The sequence below is a fragment of the Strigops habroptila genome, chromosome 4, assembly GCF_004027225.2.
Source record: "Strigops habroptila isolate Jane chromosome 4, bStrHab1.2.pri, whole genome shotgun sequence".
NCBI classification, from domain to species: domain Eukaryota; kingdom Metazoa; phylum Chordata; class Aves; order Psittaciformes; family Psittacidae; genus Strigops; species Strigops habroptila.
The window spans coordinates 37,968,166-37,985,474 of NC_046358.1; the positions used below are offsets into that span (position 1 = coordinate 37,968,166).

General features: G+C 37.8%; 1 protein-coding gene across 2 annotated transcripts; it reads left to right on the forward strand.

The window, feature by feature from the left end:
- The first annotated feature begins 138 nt into the window (after nt 1-138).
- MBIP (MAP3K12 binding inhibitory protein 1) lies at nt 139-16,117 on the forward strand. Of its 2 annotated transcripts, none has more exons than XM_030483173.1 (9): nt 139-332; nt 4,691-4,810; nt 6,574-6,795; nt 6,923-7,019; nt 8,524-8,589; nt 10,292-10,444; nt 12,431-12,528; nt 13,932-13,970; nt 15,173-16,117. In XM_030483173.1, the coding sequence occupies exons 1-9, from the start codon at nt 204-206 to the stop codon at nt 15,281-15,283; spliced, it is 1,035 nt and encodes a 344-aa protein (XP_030339033.1). In that variant the 5' UTR covers nt 139-203; the 3' UTR covers nt 15,284-16,117. The 2 variants fall into 2 exon arrangements, with proteins under 2 accessions (XP_030339033.1, XP_030339034.1); XM_030483174.1 differs by having other exon boundaries at nt 150-332; nt 15,176-16,117.
- The last annotated feature ends 1,192 nt before the right edge of the window (nt 16,118-17,309 follow it).

The window sequence follows — 17,309 nt, forward strand, 5'->3', positions numbered from 1 at the left end:
CAGGAGAGAACCCCCCACCGCAGCGTTGCGACGACGCTCATCTCCCCGCGCAGCGCCGGCCTCCAGAACGCAGGCCGCCGTTGGCTGCCGTGCCTGTCCATCAGCCCTCGGGGGCGGGGCCAGCGGGCACGGCCACCCAAGGGGTTCGTCATCGCGGAGCGACGGCGGGGACGCTGCTGGCGGCCCCGGCTCGGCCCGGTGTCATGGCGGCGGCGGCGGCGCCGCCCAGCCCTCTCCAGCCCGGCGGACACGCTCCGGAGATCGGCGCCGACCCTGCAGCCTCGGAAGTGGCGAGCAGCGCCCTGCGCTGCCTGGCCGGGCTGGCGGGGCAGGTGAGTGCCGGGCGGGCGGAGGGGGAGGCCTGGAGCGGGGCTGGCCCGGGCGCCGCGGGCCCCGCACCGCGACCGCCTCGCTCCGCCTCGCCCCGCCTCAGGGGCCCGAGCAGGGCGTGCTCCTGCTTGTCCCCGGCCTGCGGGTCCCTTCTGGGCTCCAGGGATAGAGTGCGGCGCCGGGGAGGAAAGAAGCCTGGCACAAACAAGGAGCGTCATCGCTTCTGGAGGCTGTTAGCGCCTGCCCGCGGGAGCGGTGCAGCCCCTGCCAAGCTGGGATGGCGGGGCTGGCTGCATCCCTCCTGGCGTGGGCAGCCTCGGGCTGCTGCTGCGTGCCCTCGTCGTGCCTCTGTCCTCGCACGCAGAGGCCTCATGTCACTTTGCAGTTTGATGGATGATCTCTCCCATGACAAACTGCAGTCTGCCTAATTGCTGTATCTTAACAACTAATGATTCTGAATTGAAAAGCTACTAAAAGCTGGCTGTGCATTGAATCAAAATAAATGATCAGGAGCTTGAAGTTAGCCTTGCTTGGTAATAGCATGCTATGAAACACACAGTGCGTCTCAGTGGGTCAGAATTTTTAAAGCAGCTTTGCTGTGGTACTTAAGTTGAAACACCTACTTTAGATTTAGTAATGGCTATGAATTATTTAACAGATGTTATGGTAGTGGTGGGAGGCCCTTATCAGGAGATGGTTTTACTAACAACTTAATTATTACTGTAAATAATTTACAGATTAATTCCTTTTCCACTGTGGAAGCATATATGTAGTTCTGTGAAGGTGGTAGAAGCACACCCTTGCTTCCGAAATTAGCAGTTTGAAGGTTTGGGACCAGATGATGAGTGATATTTGCAGGAGATAATATAATTTAGTATATGCTTGTGTTACAAAAATACTCTGAAATGTACTCTGTTAGATACAGAGGCAGTTTAGTAGTTGTTGACTGATCTGAAATTACTTTTTAAAACATTTCACCTCGCATCTGAATAGAATTTTGTATTATATTAGCTTCTCGCCTCAAAGTTTGCTAATAATTTTCTCCATTTTCAAACAAAAGTCATCCAAAATTAAGGCGCTGACTAGTGAGAGTCTCAGTTTTCCTATCACTAAAGTGATTAAAAACTACCCTAGGTTTTGAACAGGAGTGCAGTGCTAAACAACTTGATGATCATACACCATTGATTCATAGGATTACTGAGACAGGAAAACTATCTTTGTATGGTAGATGAAATATCCCACAATTCTTTCTTGTGAAAACTCTAAATGTAATCAATAAAGAACTAGTGACTGTCAGTTTATCTAGATGGCAGATGCTGTCATTCATACTACTGTTCTTACAATGTTAACATGAGTGAAAAGTTGAACTCTTGTATTTATGAAAAACACAAAGAATAGTAAAGGAAAAGTTTCCTGAGCTCTAACTAGGGTACTTATCACAAGTTTGATTAATTGTTTTCAAACCTACATTAATCATTAACTAGTTTCTCTCTTTACTTGTTTGCCGGTGTTTGCTCTATGTCTAGCATGTCACAGGAGAGAGCTTTGTGATTTTTAACATTGTTTCGATGTGCACAGCCAATTGCAAGACATCAGTTTAGAGTTGCTACATCAACCTCAGTAGACTTACATTAGTTATAGTGTAGAGTAAAATTGTCTTCATTGGCAGTTGGAGTATATTCTTTGCATGATAACAAACCAATTTTAGTGTGCACTGCACTGAACTATGAGTAGGAGTCTGGTTGCTTCATCTTAGCTGAGGCCCATTTAATTGCTCAGTCATGATTGTTTCCAGTTGTTGAGTTAAGCTCTTGATTGCCAGCACTTGAGTTCTGGTAGGTTTAACTGGTGTTCTAACCAGCTTACTGACTCCAACAATCCATCTTGCATTTTTGACTGAAACCACTGATTCCTCATTTCCCTTTTATAGAGATGAGTGAACATGTGCCAGATCATTAGCTGTCACAGTTTATGATCCATTGTAGTAGTTTAAGTTGGATTTATGCTAGCAGGTTGGACTGTAAACAGGAATATTTCTGGCACAGGAATTTTTTTGCCAGAGCAGTCACTTGAAGCACAGTGACTAGGAAGACATCTGGGGATAACAACTCTTAAAACCAATATGACTGATCATGAAAAGTTCTTTTAAACCCCAAGTGACAGTCAGTGTCGTTCATAAAACAATTTCAAAGGGCTGAAATGACTTATGATCCTGTAAATTGCTACAGAATAGGCTATGGACTTGTAAACACACAAAGGCTTTGATGTTAGCAAATCACAGAATTTATAAATCTGTCACAGTTCTTAGAGGTAGAAAGATGAGAAAATTAATTATATTGTACTAGAAACATGTTGGGATGCAGGAGAGGCTTATTCTTATGTTCGAAAACAGTGTCCATGAGTTTAAAATATCACTGATCTAAATATCACCGATCTAAATTATTCCGAGTCAGAAGTTCTGTCGGTTTTGTACATTGAACCACATGCACAGGAGTCACACGCTGTGATATGAAGGCACACATCAGCTGATTCTTTGTGAAAAAGCAGGCTTATTAGGAAATTGCAGTAGGACTCCTGTTTTGTTTCGTTACAATGACTTACATTTATGCCTTTTTCCCACTGTCAGTGCACTGCAATGTAGTGTGTAGCAGATGTTACTCTTTGGGAAGAAGGACGTGCTTCAGATGATCCCATGCACAGTGGCTAAATTCCTAAAGTTTTCTTCTTACTAAATTCTAAAATTCTTGATTTTGTAAGGTGTTCAGAACTAGTATTTCCTTACTTTTTTTCTATATCATGTGTAGTTTAAGTACTAAACAGGAACAACCATTTGTGGGGAAAATTATCTAAAATACGTTATATATCTAGTCAGACTAAGGCCTTTGCTATGTAAGTTGGAATCTAATACTGCATTTAACAAGGTTGTTCTTTAACTAAAGGAAGGCTCAGGCTTATAGTTCTTTACATACAAAAATATGATAATGCTGAGGTTTAAAACTAACCCAGAACAACTCACTATCCACTGCTTTGCTATCAGAGTGATGGAGGCATTCTTGTATTTAGTTCTCATTGTTTCCTCGTACACTGTGTGATGGATTTAGGAAACAAGTACATTTGGATTCTGTGTTCTTGGCCATAATATTTGGTGCTGTTAAAAGTTAAATATGTTTAGACCATATGTTAAAGGTCACTTTTGTCATCTGCCTGAGGTTTCTCTGGGGTTTTTGTTTATTTCCGGGGTTTTTTGTTTGTTTTGTTTGTTTTTGGGGGTTTTTAAGAAAATGGAAGGACTGAGCTGTAGGCATAAAAATATTTGTTTGACTCAGGAATTCTGTCTCAAACAGAGTACCTGTAGGTCATCTTGATTTTTATCAAGAGTTTTATCTATACTTAAAATCTGGGGGATCACTTACAGATCGTTTGGTTGGGGAACAACTTACTTGGCTTTGGGAAATGAAAGTGCTTGTTACTTCAAGATCTTGAGAAGAGCTTTAGTGCAGCAAAAATGACAAAAGTGGGTGTGAAAGCATGTAGTCCATTAATGATTATTTACAATCTGCTTTGTATTAGAAAGTGAAAGTTTATTTTTAACTTTCAGAAGATATATATAGTTGCTTTAAATAAACCTTCAGACTCACTATATGTGTCTCTGTTGCTTTGGGAGTTAAATATTGCAATTCCTTGGAAAAGAGAATAGACTGTGGCAATTGCTATTTTGATCTGAATGCATATAAAGAGAAATAGTGTGGTTTGGAAATGGGTTCGGTAGTGGTGCTGTGTAGTCTAGAGTTTGTTTAAGCTCGAGATTTATTTTTTTTTTAATGCTTATTTTTGAAATAAAGCCTCCTTTGGATTAGCAGCAAGTAAAAATTTCAAGAATGTGGCATGGTGCAGTATCAAGACCTTGGTCATGCAGGCATAGATAGCCCTGCAGATCTCAGAATAAAATACGTGAATTTACAGGAGACTGCCATCCTGGGTGCATGTTTCTTTCTACTGGCAGTTCTGTCATCTGTTAAAAGAACAGATTTGAGCGATTAACCTGAACGGTATGTTTTTGTACGATAGTTAATTGAATTGAGAATCGACTGAAGTTAAAGATCAAATTAGTACAGTGAAAGTGTAATGAAGTAGTAAGGAATTTTTAATTTCTGAATATACTCTAGAAATACTAGCTTTCTTTGAAAATGACAGCTGCTTGAATTATAATTAATGTCAAACCTTTCCAGTGTCCTCATATAAAAATGGGATCTGTATGAGATTGAACATGATTGTTGTCCTGTAGGAGTCTTGTATACTTTTGTGACATTAATACAGCATAACAACATAATTTTTTGTTGTTTGTTTTGCCCTTTTGAAGCTTAACCTTGGAGATGATATCGTGAAAGTTGTAATTGATTGGAGCAAGCTTCAAAGCACATCAGCACTTCAGCCAGCGTTGCTCTTCAGTGCACTTCAGCAGCATATTTTATGTTTGCAGGTAAGTATTTTGTTGGACACATTTGACTCGACAAAAGTGATCAACAACTGAATGTAGTTATGTTGTCTAAACTGTAAAATTTAAGTTGTTTTTATTCTTACATTGCTATGTCTAACAAAAAATAATGCGAAAGTGTTATATGCTTGGGATTCCACTGTGCTTCATCGGTACTCACGCTTATGGATTTTTCCGATTAGTGGTGGGAATGGCCACTGTAGGTGAGCAGGCTGAATAAATGCAGCCTCATTGATTTCTAGACTTGCATTGTAAATGTGATACATTTCCATCTATGGTGGGTTATAATTAAGCAATAAGACACGGCAGGTGTGTGTCATGCTATGATAATGATTCCATGCGTTGGGTGAGTTTTGAGGCTCATGGAGTGCTTTCAGTGGTTCAAGAAGTGGCATTATCCCAGCATGACACATCCTGGAGTGTCTTACTGCAATTAAATATATTTTCAGCTTTTTTTTTCTTTTTTTTTTTTTTTTAAGAGTAATTTCTTTGACATTAATGTCTCATCTTGCCAAGTAGCCAGTCACCATTACTGTCATTTCTTTTAACTATTTGAAACTTTCCAACCCTGCCAAAAGTATGTGTAATTTAGTTGCATGGCAGGGAGGGTGAGCAGTTTGTCAGCTGGTAACAGAAGAGTGTTTTGACCTTGATAGTTCATCTGTAAAAGGTGGGGATTTGAATACTAGTTTTTTGCTTCAGCTAGTCAATGAATTATTTCAAGTGTGTAGTACTGAGAGGGTTAAAAAGGAAGTTCCTGTATTTGCTTGTCTGTAGGTAAAAGAAAGACCCGTTATGTTTTCCAGACATCCACCAAATCTTTGGTGTGATGAACAAAAAGAGTAAATATGCAAGATAAAAGCAAGTAAAAATCACATCCAGCTGTAAGAACACTGCAAGTAGGAATTTGATTCATTTCAGGAAATGTGACTGGTAAAAATCATGTTGTCTTTTAAAAAAAATAATTTCTGGACGGAGAATAAGCAGTGAAATTCAGACTAGGTGAAAGTGGTAAAAATTTTAAAAAAGGGGGTGACGCGTACATATGTACTGAGGTTTTATTATTACATCTGTGTAAGAGTTATTGCAGTAGAATAAGCATTTCTTTTTGCTGCTGTAAATGTCAGTGCATTCTTTCATTTAATTTCATGACCTAAGTAGATAATCAACCGTGTCAAGAAAAGCATGTGTTCAGGATAACGCCTATATATTTCATGTCTGTGTTCTCTCATTCGCTTGGGCAACTGCAGGTTCAAGTGGAGAATGTAGTGCTGTGGTGATAAAGTAAAGGCTTTACAGTGTGAAAGCATTGGCTTTCATGTTAAGGAGGAAAAATACTAAGCCTTACTGTTCTGAGTAGGCATTTGAATGAAATGTTAATTAAGTGGCATTGGTGCCAGTGATTGAAGCTTTGATTTACCTAGTAACAGATGAGCAGCAGGCAGATTTTTGCAGAAATTTGGGAGTTTTCCTATGTAAACCTCTAAAAGGCAAAGGTCAAAAAGGCCAGAATCATGGTGTACACAGTATTTGGAACTATAGCCCTTTTTTCCTTTTTTTAAATTTTATTACTCTGTTCCATCAGAGGCAGATGTTGCAATTCCTAAAATTATTTCAGTTGGTCCGTTTTAGAAATTGTAATAGTATTTGGCTTTTTGCTTTTTGTTTTGGGGATTTTTGTGGGGTTTTTTTTTTTGTTTGTTCGTGGTTTTTTTTAATAACCCTAACATACCGTTTTCTTTGTTCAGCCTCTTCTAGAAAAACTCCAGTCATTGATTAAAGAGGAAAATATAGGCCATGTTGAACCTGCAGGTAAAACAGGCAGCCAAACTTGTGAAACAAGTTTAGGTGTTTATGATGGTAACTGTCAGACTGAAGAAAAGTATGCAAGTTATGATTTGGGAGATCTGAAGGAAGCTCATATTAATTTTGATCCAGAGGTGGTCCAAATAAAAGCTGGAAAAGCAGAAGTAAGTGATCTACCTAACATAACAAAGAAAAAAAAAAAAAGAGAAAAAAGTAAAAGATCTTAGATCTTTCTGAATTTTAAATTTAAAGAATGAAATAGATATATGCCATCATGTTTATCACCTGCAGATTGACAGGCGGATATCAGCCTTCATCGAGAGGAAACAAGCTGAGATCAATGAAAATAATGTCAGGGAATTTTGCAATGTTATTGATTGTAATCAAGGTAACTGGATACCCAGACTTTAATCTTCATAGCAATTTAAGTTGGTTGGTTTTGATTTTTGGTTTGGGCTTGTTTTGTTTTTTTTTCCATTTTTTCAAAAACATTATTCTATATTTAAAACAGAACTTCATTTTAAGAGTAACTTTATTTTAAAGTTAAGAATTTGCATGTGCACTGCAGTTGTCAGATAGACAAAAAAAGGAAGTAGTCCTTTTAATGCATCCCATACAAAAAGATTATAGCTATTACTGTGTTCATTTTAAGAACTGTAATCTTAAATCAGATTATTTTGTAACTATTGTTCTCAGTGGTTTAGCTAGATGTTCCTTCCAAAGTCAACAGAATCGCAATTCAGAAATATCTTGTGAATTACATAATCAAATTAAAGTTTTAAATTAACTATAACCTAATGCTAGTCAAATTACAAAGAAGTATTTTTTGAAATCAATTTGAATTACTAGCTTAGAATAACTTAGAATACTTAGAATAACTTTTTCCTTTCAACGTTACTCACCCTGTTGGTGGTTTTAATGCACTACCTGGCACAATTGGCTGTATCTATAACCAATCAATCTTAAATCCATCTGGCAGGCTGGATCCCATTAGCACGATCAGTGACTGTGTAACCAAATGCATCTTAAAAGTGAAGACACTTTTATATACATAAGTATGTGGAGACATTTTCTAAGTACCTGTGAACCCAGATGTGCATTGTCTCTGTGATATACTTACGCTTTTAGAGATCAAAGCTTATTGTTCCTTAAGCTTTACAGGAAGATAGTTTAACTGCTTGAATATTTGTTGGAATGAAAATGACAGCTGAAGTCTAGTAGAATATGCTAGATAGTAAAAGACCGATTCCTAAATTTAATTCTGTACAGAAGAAATTATGAAAAGACCTTCCTTTGTATGTTGAGGCATAATAAAACATGTGTAAAGCTTCGGTGTATATGAACAGAGATTAAAATATAAACATTAGAATAAACTAAGATGATGGTCTGTAATGTAGGTTAAACAAATTAAAGAAGTCACAGGCATCAGAATAAATGCAGGAAGGTGATAAAAGAATGCTAGTAAGTAAATTAGACCAGTGTAAAATAGGAGGAGAGTTTCAAAAAAGGACAGAAAACCAGAATAATAGTGGTAAGCAGGGAAAAGACTTCTGTACAGGGAGAAAGACATAGGTTACAGAGAAACGCAGTGACAAATAAGAACCAAATAAAATGTAAATTGGAAGAAATTTGGGTTGATCCAATCAACTTTCATATACACATGTACATACATTTATGTAAGTGATTTATCCAATTAAAACCAGTAGGTCCATGCAAGTGTGTGAAACTATAATGAGTGTTTGTAGAATAAAAGAAATATTTCTGGTGTTTTAATTGTATGAAAAATTTTCATTAGATTTTTTAAAAACCTCAAAGCCGATGATGGTTAGAATATTTTAAATTATAAGGACATAATTAGGACCTCACTTTTTCTGTCATTATTGTTTATTTAGAAAATAGCTGTGCCAGAACAGATGCAATTTTCACACCCTATCCTGGATTTAAAAGCCATATAAAGGGTAAGCAACTACTTTAATACCCCTTTATTAACTGTCCAGATAGAACAACACTGATAAATTTTTGACTTTAAAACTTTTTATAGAATGCTCAAAAAATGCAAACTTAGTGTACTGAGTTTTGAGTCTAGTGAATAATTTTACATCTTCACTTCTCCAAGTTTTTCAATCCCATAACTGCTTCATTAATTCGATGGTTACGCACTAAAGAGCAAAACAAAGTAGCTTATTTTCATTGTCTGAAAGGAAAGATGCAGAAGATAAAGCAGGACAGAGAAACTGAACAATTCTTAGCTTTTCTTCTAAGGTGATGCCAGCAGTCCAGTTAAGGAATTGAGATTAAATAAAATTATCTTATATTTTTCGTTAGTTGGTGTAAGCATATTGGATTAGAAACAGCTTTGGGACAGAGTGGAAGTTCTGAGATACAGGTTTCTGGGAAGTGACAAGCTGGGGAGCAAGCTCAGAACTGCACTACCTTTTGGAAAAGAATAATTAGTGCAGAAACGATTGTCCAGCAGAAGTTACATATAGAAGATTGCTTGTCCATCTACTGTTCTCTAGGTGTACAAAAGTTACTCTGTGTTTAAAAACAAATATACGAAATCTCCAAAATGAGAATGAAAGTAACTTGTCTGTTTTTGAGAGTGGTAGTATTCAGTTATCCACTTTATACTGGTTCTAGAAACCAATTCATTATTCTGAATTCAGAATAATAGTGTGAAGCATGATAGGTGTAAGCATTAAAAGGTCTGGTGAGTTAAGAGGGAGATGGGGAAGTGAGTTTGAGTTTATAATCTTTCACTGAGAACTGCTTTCAGTAGTCACAATTTTTAAACTGAGTGCTAGTTTGTAACTAACTTAGATGGTAGCATATTACAGGAAAAAAAGAAAAGCTCGCACTTCAAGTAACTAAAATCTGAACAGTTCATGACTGAAACGTGAATAACACCTAGAAAGGAATTGGAAGTAAAACCAGCATAAACTGAAGCAAAAATGTGACGTGACCTTCATGAAGTATTGAGTAAGAAGGTACGTGCTTCAGTGTCTGGAGTTCCAACATAGTCTTTAAGCCTGCAATACACTGCAGTAGTCTTATCAGGAGGGACTTGAGAAAGGACCGTGATTTAGACAAGGGACTCTAAATGTTATGATAGAGACATGGTTCAGCAGGGGGAGAAAGATAGACCTAGAAGCAGCTGAAGAGTTATTAAAGCTGTTAACCCGAATAACAAAAATTAGAAGAGAACTTCCTTGCCGAGATTTGTAGCGGTTCTTCTAGTTGCTTACCTCCCCTCATCTTCATGTATTTATGATGCTTCCTGTAATACTAGGTCTGGCCTTTTCTTTGCATTCACAACAGCTCACATGTGCAACTGCTGACATAGATATTGGGTTTTCTGCTATTTATCAGCAGCTGATGACAAATTCTTGATACTGCCGTTCTACATGAATGTATGAGTAATTCTTTTACTTTGCATATGTAAAGTCCTAGGGTTTTTGTTTAGATTAGTTACTTGTGCAAAAATAGGAAAATACTTTTTCTTGAACCTTTGATCTTAGTGTGTGTGGGACCCTTCACATGAGAGACTGGTGTGAAATTGATTTAACACAGGCTTTTATATTTTAATACTTTAATTGGTTTAGTTAGAGGTACTTAGTGTTTCTTGTGCATGTGTGTTAAATTTCTGTTCTCTTTGCCTAGTTTCTAGGGTAGTAAATACATATGGTCCTCAGACTAGATCTGAAGGAGTGCATGGGTCCAGTCACAAAGCCAATGTACCCATTCATGATTGTGGAAACCAAGCTGTTGAGGAGAGATTGCAAAATATTGAAGCACACTTACGGTTACAAACAGGTTTGTATCATGTTTTAATTTTGACATCGGCATGTCAGTTTGTGTTAGCTATCATTACTGTAGTAAAACTGGACAAGTTTGAAACTGTGACTGTAAAAACAATGGATAGATCCATGGAAGGGTTTAGTCACCCCAAGTACTACAATGATATGTTTAGGCTCTTATGCCCAAAATGGAACCCAGATTCACGCCCAGGTTAGGACGCTGAGTTAGTAAATGTGTGCTTGATGTGGTGGCAAATGAAAGAGAGGCACTTCAGAATGGGATTAAACCAGTCTGGAATATTTGGAGGTAGGAGTTCTCCATAGCTAGTGGAGTCCTTCTGCCTTGACCCACTGAACAGGAAAAGCTGAGATTAGGACGCAATCCTGCTTCATGAACACCTTCTGTGGCAGAAAGTAGAATACTCCTATATACTGTTGAGGCAGCAGAGCTTGATGTTTAGCTGAATAACCATCTCAAAAATAAAGTGGGTTTTGTGCATGGAAATAGAATTTGCAAGTGGCTGGCCAGCACGAAGGTTACAATGTGTAGCAGCTTTGGAGTGGATGCGTATCAGGAGTGATGGGGGATAGCTAAGGAGGGGTCCTTGCTTCCTGGTTGTGCCTATAATAGGTGACATAATTTTATTTGAAGGAACAGGTTTTTAAACTGCAGTGTAGGGGAAGAGGAAAGTGTGCAATTCCACCTCAACTCCTGTCCAAATCAGCATTCAGTGCTGAAGGTCTCAAGGTCATTTGTTACTTTCCCCAGCAGCTGTGCACAAAATATTCATCCGAGCAGGTAACCTGCCTGAGCTACCTGCTCAACAATTTTGGTTTCTGATGGTGGAAAGAGGTGTTCTCGACTCATCTGCTGTTTATCAGAACAGCTTCTCTTAGTGCTAGTACTGCTCTTTTCCCTTTACATTAAGAGTCAGCAATATTAAGAAGAGTGAGAGGTCAGCCAATTTAATTAGTAGCTGCTGAGTGATGAGGAGAGAGCAGAACTGAAAGGAGGGAAGCTACCTGCAAAATGGTCTGTCTGAAGTGAGGAAATAGATGAATGGCAAAAAACCCCATTAGTGCTTATTTCAGTAGTTTGTACAATAGAATTATCTTACCTAACAGACCTAGAAATAAATGGAAATGGGTGGCAAAAGAATAAGTAGAAGCTTGCTAAGGCTCTGGTTGTCATTGCTGTTCAGAACCAGACTGTCATTTCAGTTGGGAGAGCCAGTAGTTAGTTGTGATAAACAGTGATTTCGGTTTATAGAATACTGTGTAGCATGGTGCATAGATGGTTTCTGAGGCTGATCTTTTGATCAGTTCTGTTCTTAAATGGGGAAGCAAGCCCAACCTGCTGTAATATAGCTGCAAACAGCAAATGGGTTGGGGTAGGTTTTTTTGTTGCTGCTGTTTTTGTGATGTTTGCAGGTTTGTTGGTTTTTTCTTTGTTTGGTTTTGGGGGGGGGGAGGGAGGGCATGGGGGTTTTTTTGTTTGGTTTTTACTTTTTCTAAATCTCTGCTATTCCATTCCACACAACATTCCCCACCCTTGCTTCTCCCATCTGTGCCTGAGCAAATGCTGTTCTTTGTCAAGTGCAGCTCATACCTGTCCTCTAACTTCTGATGCTTCATGGAGATAGGTTTCCTTCAGAACAATCTTGGATATCAGTGCTGAATTCATGTGTGGTCGGCCATCCCATCTGCTTGTGTGACTAATGTATTATAAGAGTGATCATTAGCTGTTCCAAGGACTTTGTCAGACATATTTCAACCACCTTCATAAAGTTGTCTGTTGCCTTCACTGACTGCACTGGATTATCAATCAGGTTTTACCTTGAATCATATTAATTACCCTTCTGTTTTATTATCCTGTCCACTCGTTTTGTTTCAGCTACTGATTGATAGCTGGACTCAAACAATTCACGTGTAAAACTTGCAATCTTTAGTTAAAAAAGTTGTTCAAGCACTTTTCCTGATTTCTTTGTATCTATGTATTTAGGTGGTCCTGTACCAAGAGACATTTATCAGAGAATTAAGAAGCTTGAAGATAAAATCCTTGAGCTGGAAGGACTGTCTCCTGAATATTTTCAATCTGTGGTAAGAAATTCTTTCATTTTCTTTTAGCATACCTAAATGCATTTGGGACTTTTGTGCTTATATCTTTGTTGTACAGACAAAACTTAAGGGCAGTCACTTTTGACACTCTTGATAGAGAGCTCTGGCTCGGTGTAATAGTTGCGTTTCATTTGGACCATCTGTGTAAGTTCATATTTCTACCTAATTTCTCATTTGAAAGAAAATAGTATACATTTGAGGGAAAAAAATTGGAGCCACCCAAGATTTACAATTTGTAAGAAATTTGTTATAGAGGTTGGATTTCTGTGCCTCCTTCTCCCCTCTCCCACACCCCCCCCAGTCTGGCAAGCAGGTGACTGAGGCAGGTTACCTGCTCAGATGAATACTTTTTGCAAAAAACCACACACTTAACTGTTTCTTATGACAAGAAAATTGGCAAAAGTTTTGATCTTGATACAAATCATTAATGGCTTAAATCCTTTGGGCTTCTCTACATGATCTGATTACTAAAGATCAGGTATATGAAATAACTTCCAATGAGAGAGTAAACCCTTTAAAAATTGTTTCATGTGATTCTATGACTTTTGTTTCTATGTTGCTAGTTTTCAGGCAGAGTTCTGTTTCTTTCTGAATAGTAAACCTTATCTGTCATTCACAAAAGGTAATTAGGACAAAGAGAACTTTAGTTGTTACTACATCGGGATCTGGTTGGCTGTAGGAATTTCTTGTCTATTATCTTGTTGTTCTTTCCCCACGTAACACTGTCTCTTTTACTATTGATCATATTTTAATTTATATCTTCTCTCTTGTGACCAGCCAAAGAAGAGTCAGCAAAAATCAATGGCAGTATTACCATTTTGTTTGTTTGTTTGTTTGTTTATGTTGGAGACTAATAAAATCCTTTATTTGTGAGGCTATTCCTTCAAGTTGTTGGAAACCAGAATTTAAAACATACAATTTTAGAAGTTGAGATTTCCACAGAAAGGGCTTTAGGATCTTCTCTAGAATGGGGATCTGTGAAAAATTTGTGATGGTGGCAATACTAGTATTGTACAGTAATTAGAATTCTTTTGTCCAAACTTTTGCAAAAATATTGATGTGGATACAGGAAATTTTTGGGGAGAAAAATATTGACAGTTTCAAAAGCTGGATATTGATCTTGGTTTTGTCTGAAGGAAGCTTCAGTTAAGTTGATAGTTATTGGCTGCCAAGTGTGGAGAAGCTTCAACAACTTCTGAATGCTCTCCAGTAGTGTTTCGCGTGATCCAAAGTACTTAATTATAAAAAAAGATTTCTTTAATCCATGGAATGGCAGTCAGTGTTCTTTTTGTACTTTAAAGACTCTTGTCAACATTGTTACAGAATTACTTGTGGTCCTCTGTCAGTGCAACATTAAGTCTCTTTTGATTATGTCTTTTCTTTAGAGTTGTTCTGGCAAGAGGAGAAAGATTCAACCTCCCCACGTAAGTGCCGTTAACTTTTGTTTACCTTAAGTTTAGGATGTTCTGAGTGAAAAGTAATCAGAAGTTCTATCAAGCAAGTATCTAACTTCTCAGAAGTAGCTGCATCAGTACTGGATAGCTTGCTGGCAAAGAAAGAGAAGGAAGAAGACAGAAAGTTAATGGATGTCACAGTGAAATGAGTCTTCTAAGAGTCTATACTGGAGTAGGTTATTTAGTGTTTTCACCAGTTAGAAGGATGAAAGAATAAAACAAATCTGTAACATTGTTAATCAACATGGGGGAAACAAACAACTAGCAAATTCTGACCAGCCTCTTAGTAATGTCTTCTGGTTTGGGTTTGTTTTGTTTTGTTTGTGGCTTGGTGGTTTTTGTTGATGTTTTAAATTATTTTTTAATTTACTTTATTGGTAAATTTATTATATTTATTCATATTTATTTATGAAGAGACAATAAAGTTAGAAATGTCTGGCTCAGCAAAAGTGTTGCAGAAAGACCTGATGTTATAGGAGATACTAACCTAAGTCAGTAAGACTTGCCATTTTCACAATACCGTCACATAAGGGAGTGCATTAACCACATACCTTAGGCCACAAGAGAGAATTTCTTCTCAGTGTGAGGCTGCAGCTGGAACACTGCTACTAGCCATCACACTTGGAGGCAGATGGGCTGGGGAGAATGTTTAAAATGGAATGTGGGCCATCTGAGACTTGAGGAATTAGGCTTGTTTACATGAGGAAAAAGAAAATCCTCCATAGGGTGAAATATTTTTATAAAAAGGATGATGACCAGTTCTTTGTGTAAGAAGAGATAAAACAAAATATCAGGTTAAGGGGGCACAGAGGAGGTTGATGTTGAGCAATAGGAAAAAAAAAAACCCTTCAGTTGTAAAGCTGGGTTCTATAAGATCTAGGTAGTCTTGTCCAGTGTTTCAACATCAAAGGATATTTGGGTTTTTTTCATGAACAGGTTAAATAAGCATCTAATGGAAATAGCATGGATATATTGATCCATGATTAAGACTGTCAGTTTCTTCTAAGTCTTTTTCTTTCAACTTTAATAGCCATAGACTAGATTCAGACAATTCTGCAAATGTATTTGTATCACTTAGTGCAATATGCAGTGACCTCAAGTTTAAAGTGCTAGGCCACTTCTCCAGCAATTACAAAATGTAAATGATTGTGGTTTTTATTTTGTTCTTTTAGCAGAACTATTCGTTGGCTGAACTTGATGAAAAGATCAATGCCATAAAACAGGCATTATTGAGGAAGACAAAAGAAAGCAAGTCCAAGGAGGCTGAGCGGCTTCTTCGATAAAAAAAAAAATATTTTAAGAATCCTCATCGTGCTTTACACATACCTAAACCATAGACCTGAGTAGCATTGATTTGGGATGACTTTAGCAATGAAAGCAAAACATGCTTAGAAGCTCCTTTTGGATGATCTTGAAAGCTTTGTTTCAGAAGAGCTCATTTAAAAACTGTCTTATTAATTAAATAGTTACTGTAAAATAAAGAATGTTTTAGGAATAGCATTCTAATAATCTATTCCCTTCTGTTATAAAGGAGGATTGCAGCATTGTTCATATGTGGAAAGTCGTAATCCACATACAAAAGCTACATTTCACATGTAATTCTTAATGATTGAGTATTCAAAAGGGCTCTTTTGAATACTTTTCATGTAAGTAGTTTGCATAGACTTGTGAAATAAAACTAAATACCCATAAGTAAACTTAGGAAGTGAAAATTGAAAAAAAAACCCTCGCAGTATGCATGCTTGCCTGCATTTTGTCCATATTTGTAGCTGTTTGCACTACTGTTAGAATGGCAACAGATTTCTGTTTAAAAAATGATTATGGAAATCTTATATATATAAATAGAGACACCTGTTCTTCACTTCCTCGGTGTCCTGTAGGAATTCAAACTTTGTACCCTGCTAACAAACTTAATATATTCTAAAGATCACTCCAGGGGAGGTTTTGAGGAGCATGCCAGCAAGCACCAGCTTCCCTTCCTTCCATGTGCATGCTTATATGACTTCTGAAGCATGGATATTGGGTACACAGTTTAAATTAGTCAGACTTTTGGCCATACACTGAAGTGTGATTTTGTTTGTTTGTTTGTTTGAATAAAACACTTTCTATTTATACCAGTTCTTTAGTTTATTTGCTGTCTCTATGTTCATTCCAGATTAGAAGTAGCTGTTACAGAGGGAGGTTTATGTTAACTGCTCTGCTTATAGCAGTCATACTATTGATGTCCCTGTATCAGTCTCTGTGGCAGGTGTTAAGAACAGTACTGACTGGACACAGTTGTACTTTGAAGAATAGTAGGCATTTTCTGTAATACTGTGTTCTTATCTAAACTAACATTTGTTGTAGCATGTAATGATTCTCTGAAGGTGAGCCATCAGAGGTGGCTGACAAAAGCTACTTGAGCTCCAGGAAAGAACATAGTATTTGTTACTTGTTCAGATGCCTAGTGTCCACTCATGGAGAGGTTAACCCAAGCAGTTAAGATGCCTCAAATACAGCATTGGATACAAAGAGGTACTTCTGCAGTTGAAGACAGTGACCTGCTTATGTGTAGGACTGTTACTCAGACTGTATGCTACATATCAATCCTACATAGCATCCTACAGAGACTACTTCTGTTAAGTGTTACAACTGTTGAATATCTGAACAGCTCATCTTGTGGAGGGTGTTTTGGTGAAGCAACACAGTGAGCTGCAACTTCTACCACAGGTAGATAAGCTTTACTTGCTGTCTACAAAATTTTTTTTTTTTTTTTTTTTTTTTGAGCCATACTCAAAAGAATATAACATGGATATAGTTGTGCCTAGCACCATACACTTCAAACAGTAGTACTTGAAAGTGGGACGTGTTTGTTACAACTGGGGACAGGAAGGACAATCACAGGGACTTAGCTTGTGTAAAGCAGCCTCTACTTCTGTGTACTAATTCAAGTATTGGTGGGACATGCTGGCTAAGACTAGTGCATTTTCACTGTGCAATTTTCTTTGGAAAATTCTGGAGTGAAGCTTTAGAAGAGGTAATAAACCTGTGGCAGATACCTTGGGTAATATCACAGAATCACAGAATCAACCAGGTTGGAAAAGACCTTTAAGATCATCAAGTCCAACCGTTCCCCAGCACTGCCAAGGCCACCACTAAACCATGTCACTAAGGGCCTCACCTACACGGTTTGTGAACACTTCCACGGACGGTGACTCCACCACTGCCCTGTTGAGTTTCTCACGCTGAGGTGAAACTTTTTGTGTTTTAGTTTACGGCCACTAGATAAAGTATGTGTAAAAATTCAAACTCAGCATTTGGATATCTAAC

Excerpts from the sequence above, each read along its gene's own strand:
- MBIP (XM_030483173.1), top strand. The coding sequence starts at position 204 with ATGGCGGCGGCGGCGGCGCCGCCCAGCCCTCTCCAGCCCGGCGGACAC. Across the intron at positions 8,590-10,291 it reads ATTTAAAAGCCATATAAAGG|TTTCTAGGGTAGTAAATACA; the intron begins GTAAGCAACTAC and ends CTCTTTGCCTAG. Across the intron at positions 12,529-13,931 it reads CTGAATATTTTCAATCTGTG|AGTTGTTCTGGCAAGAGGAG; the intron begins GTAAGAAATTCT and ends TCTTTTCTTTAG.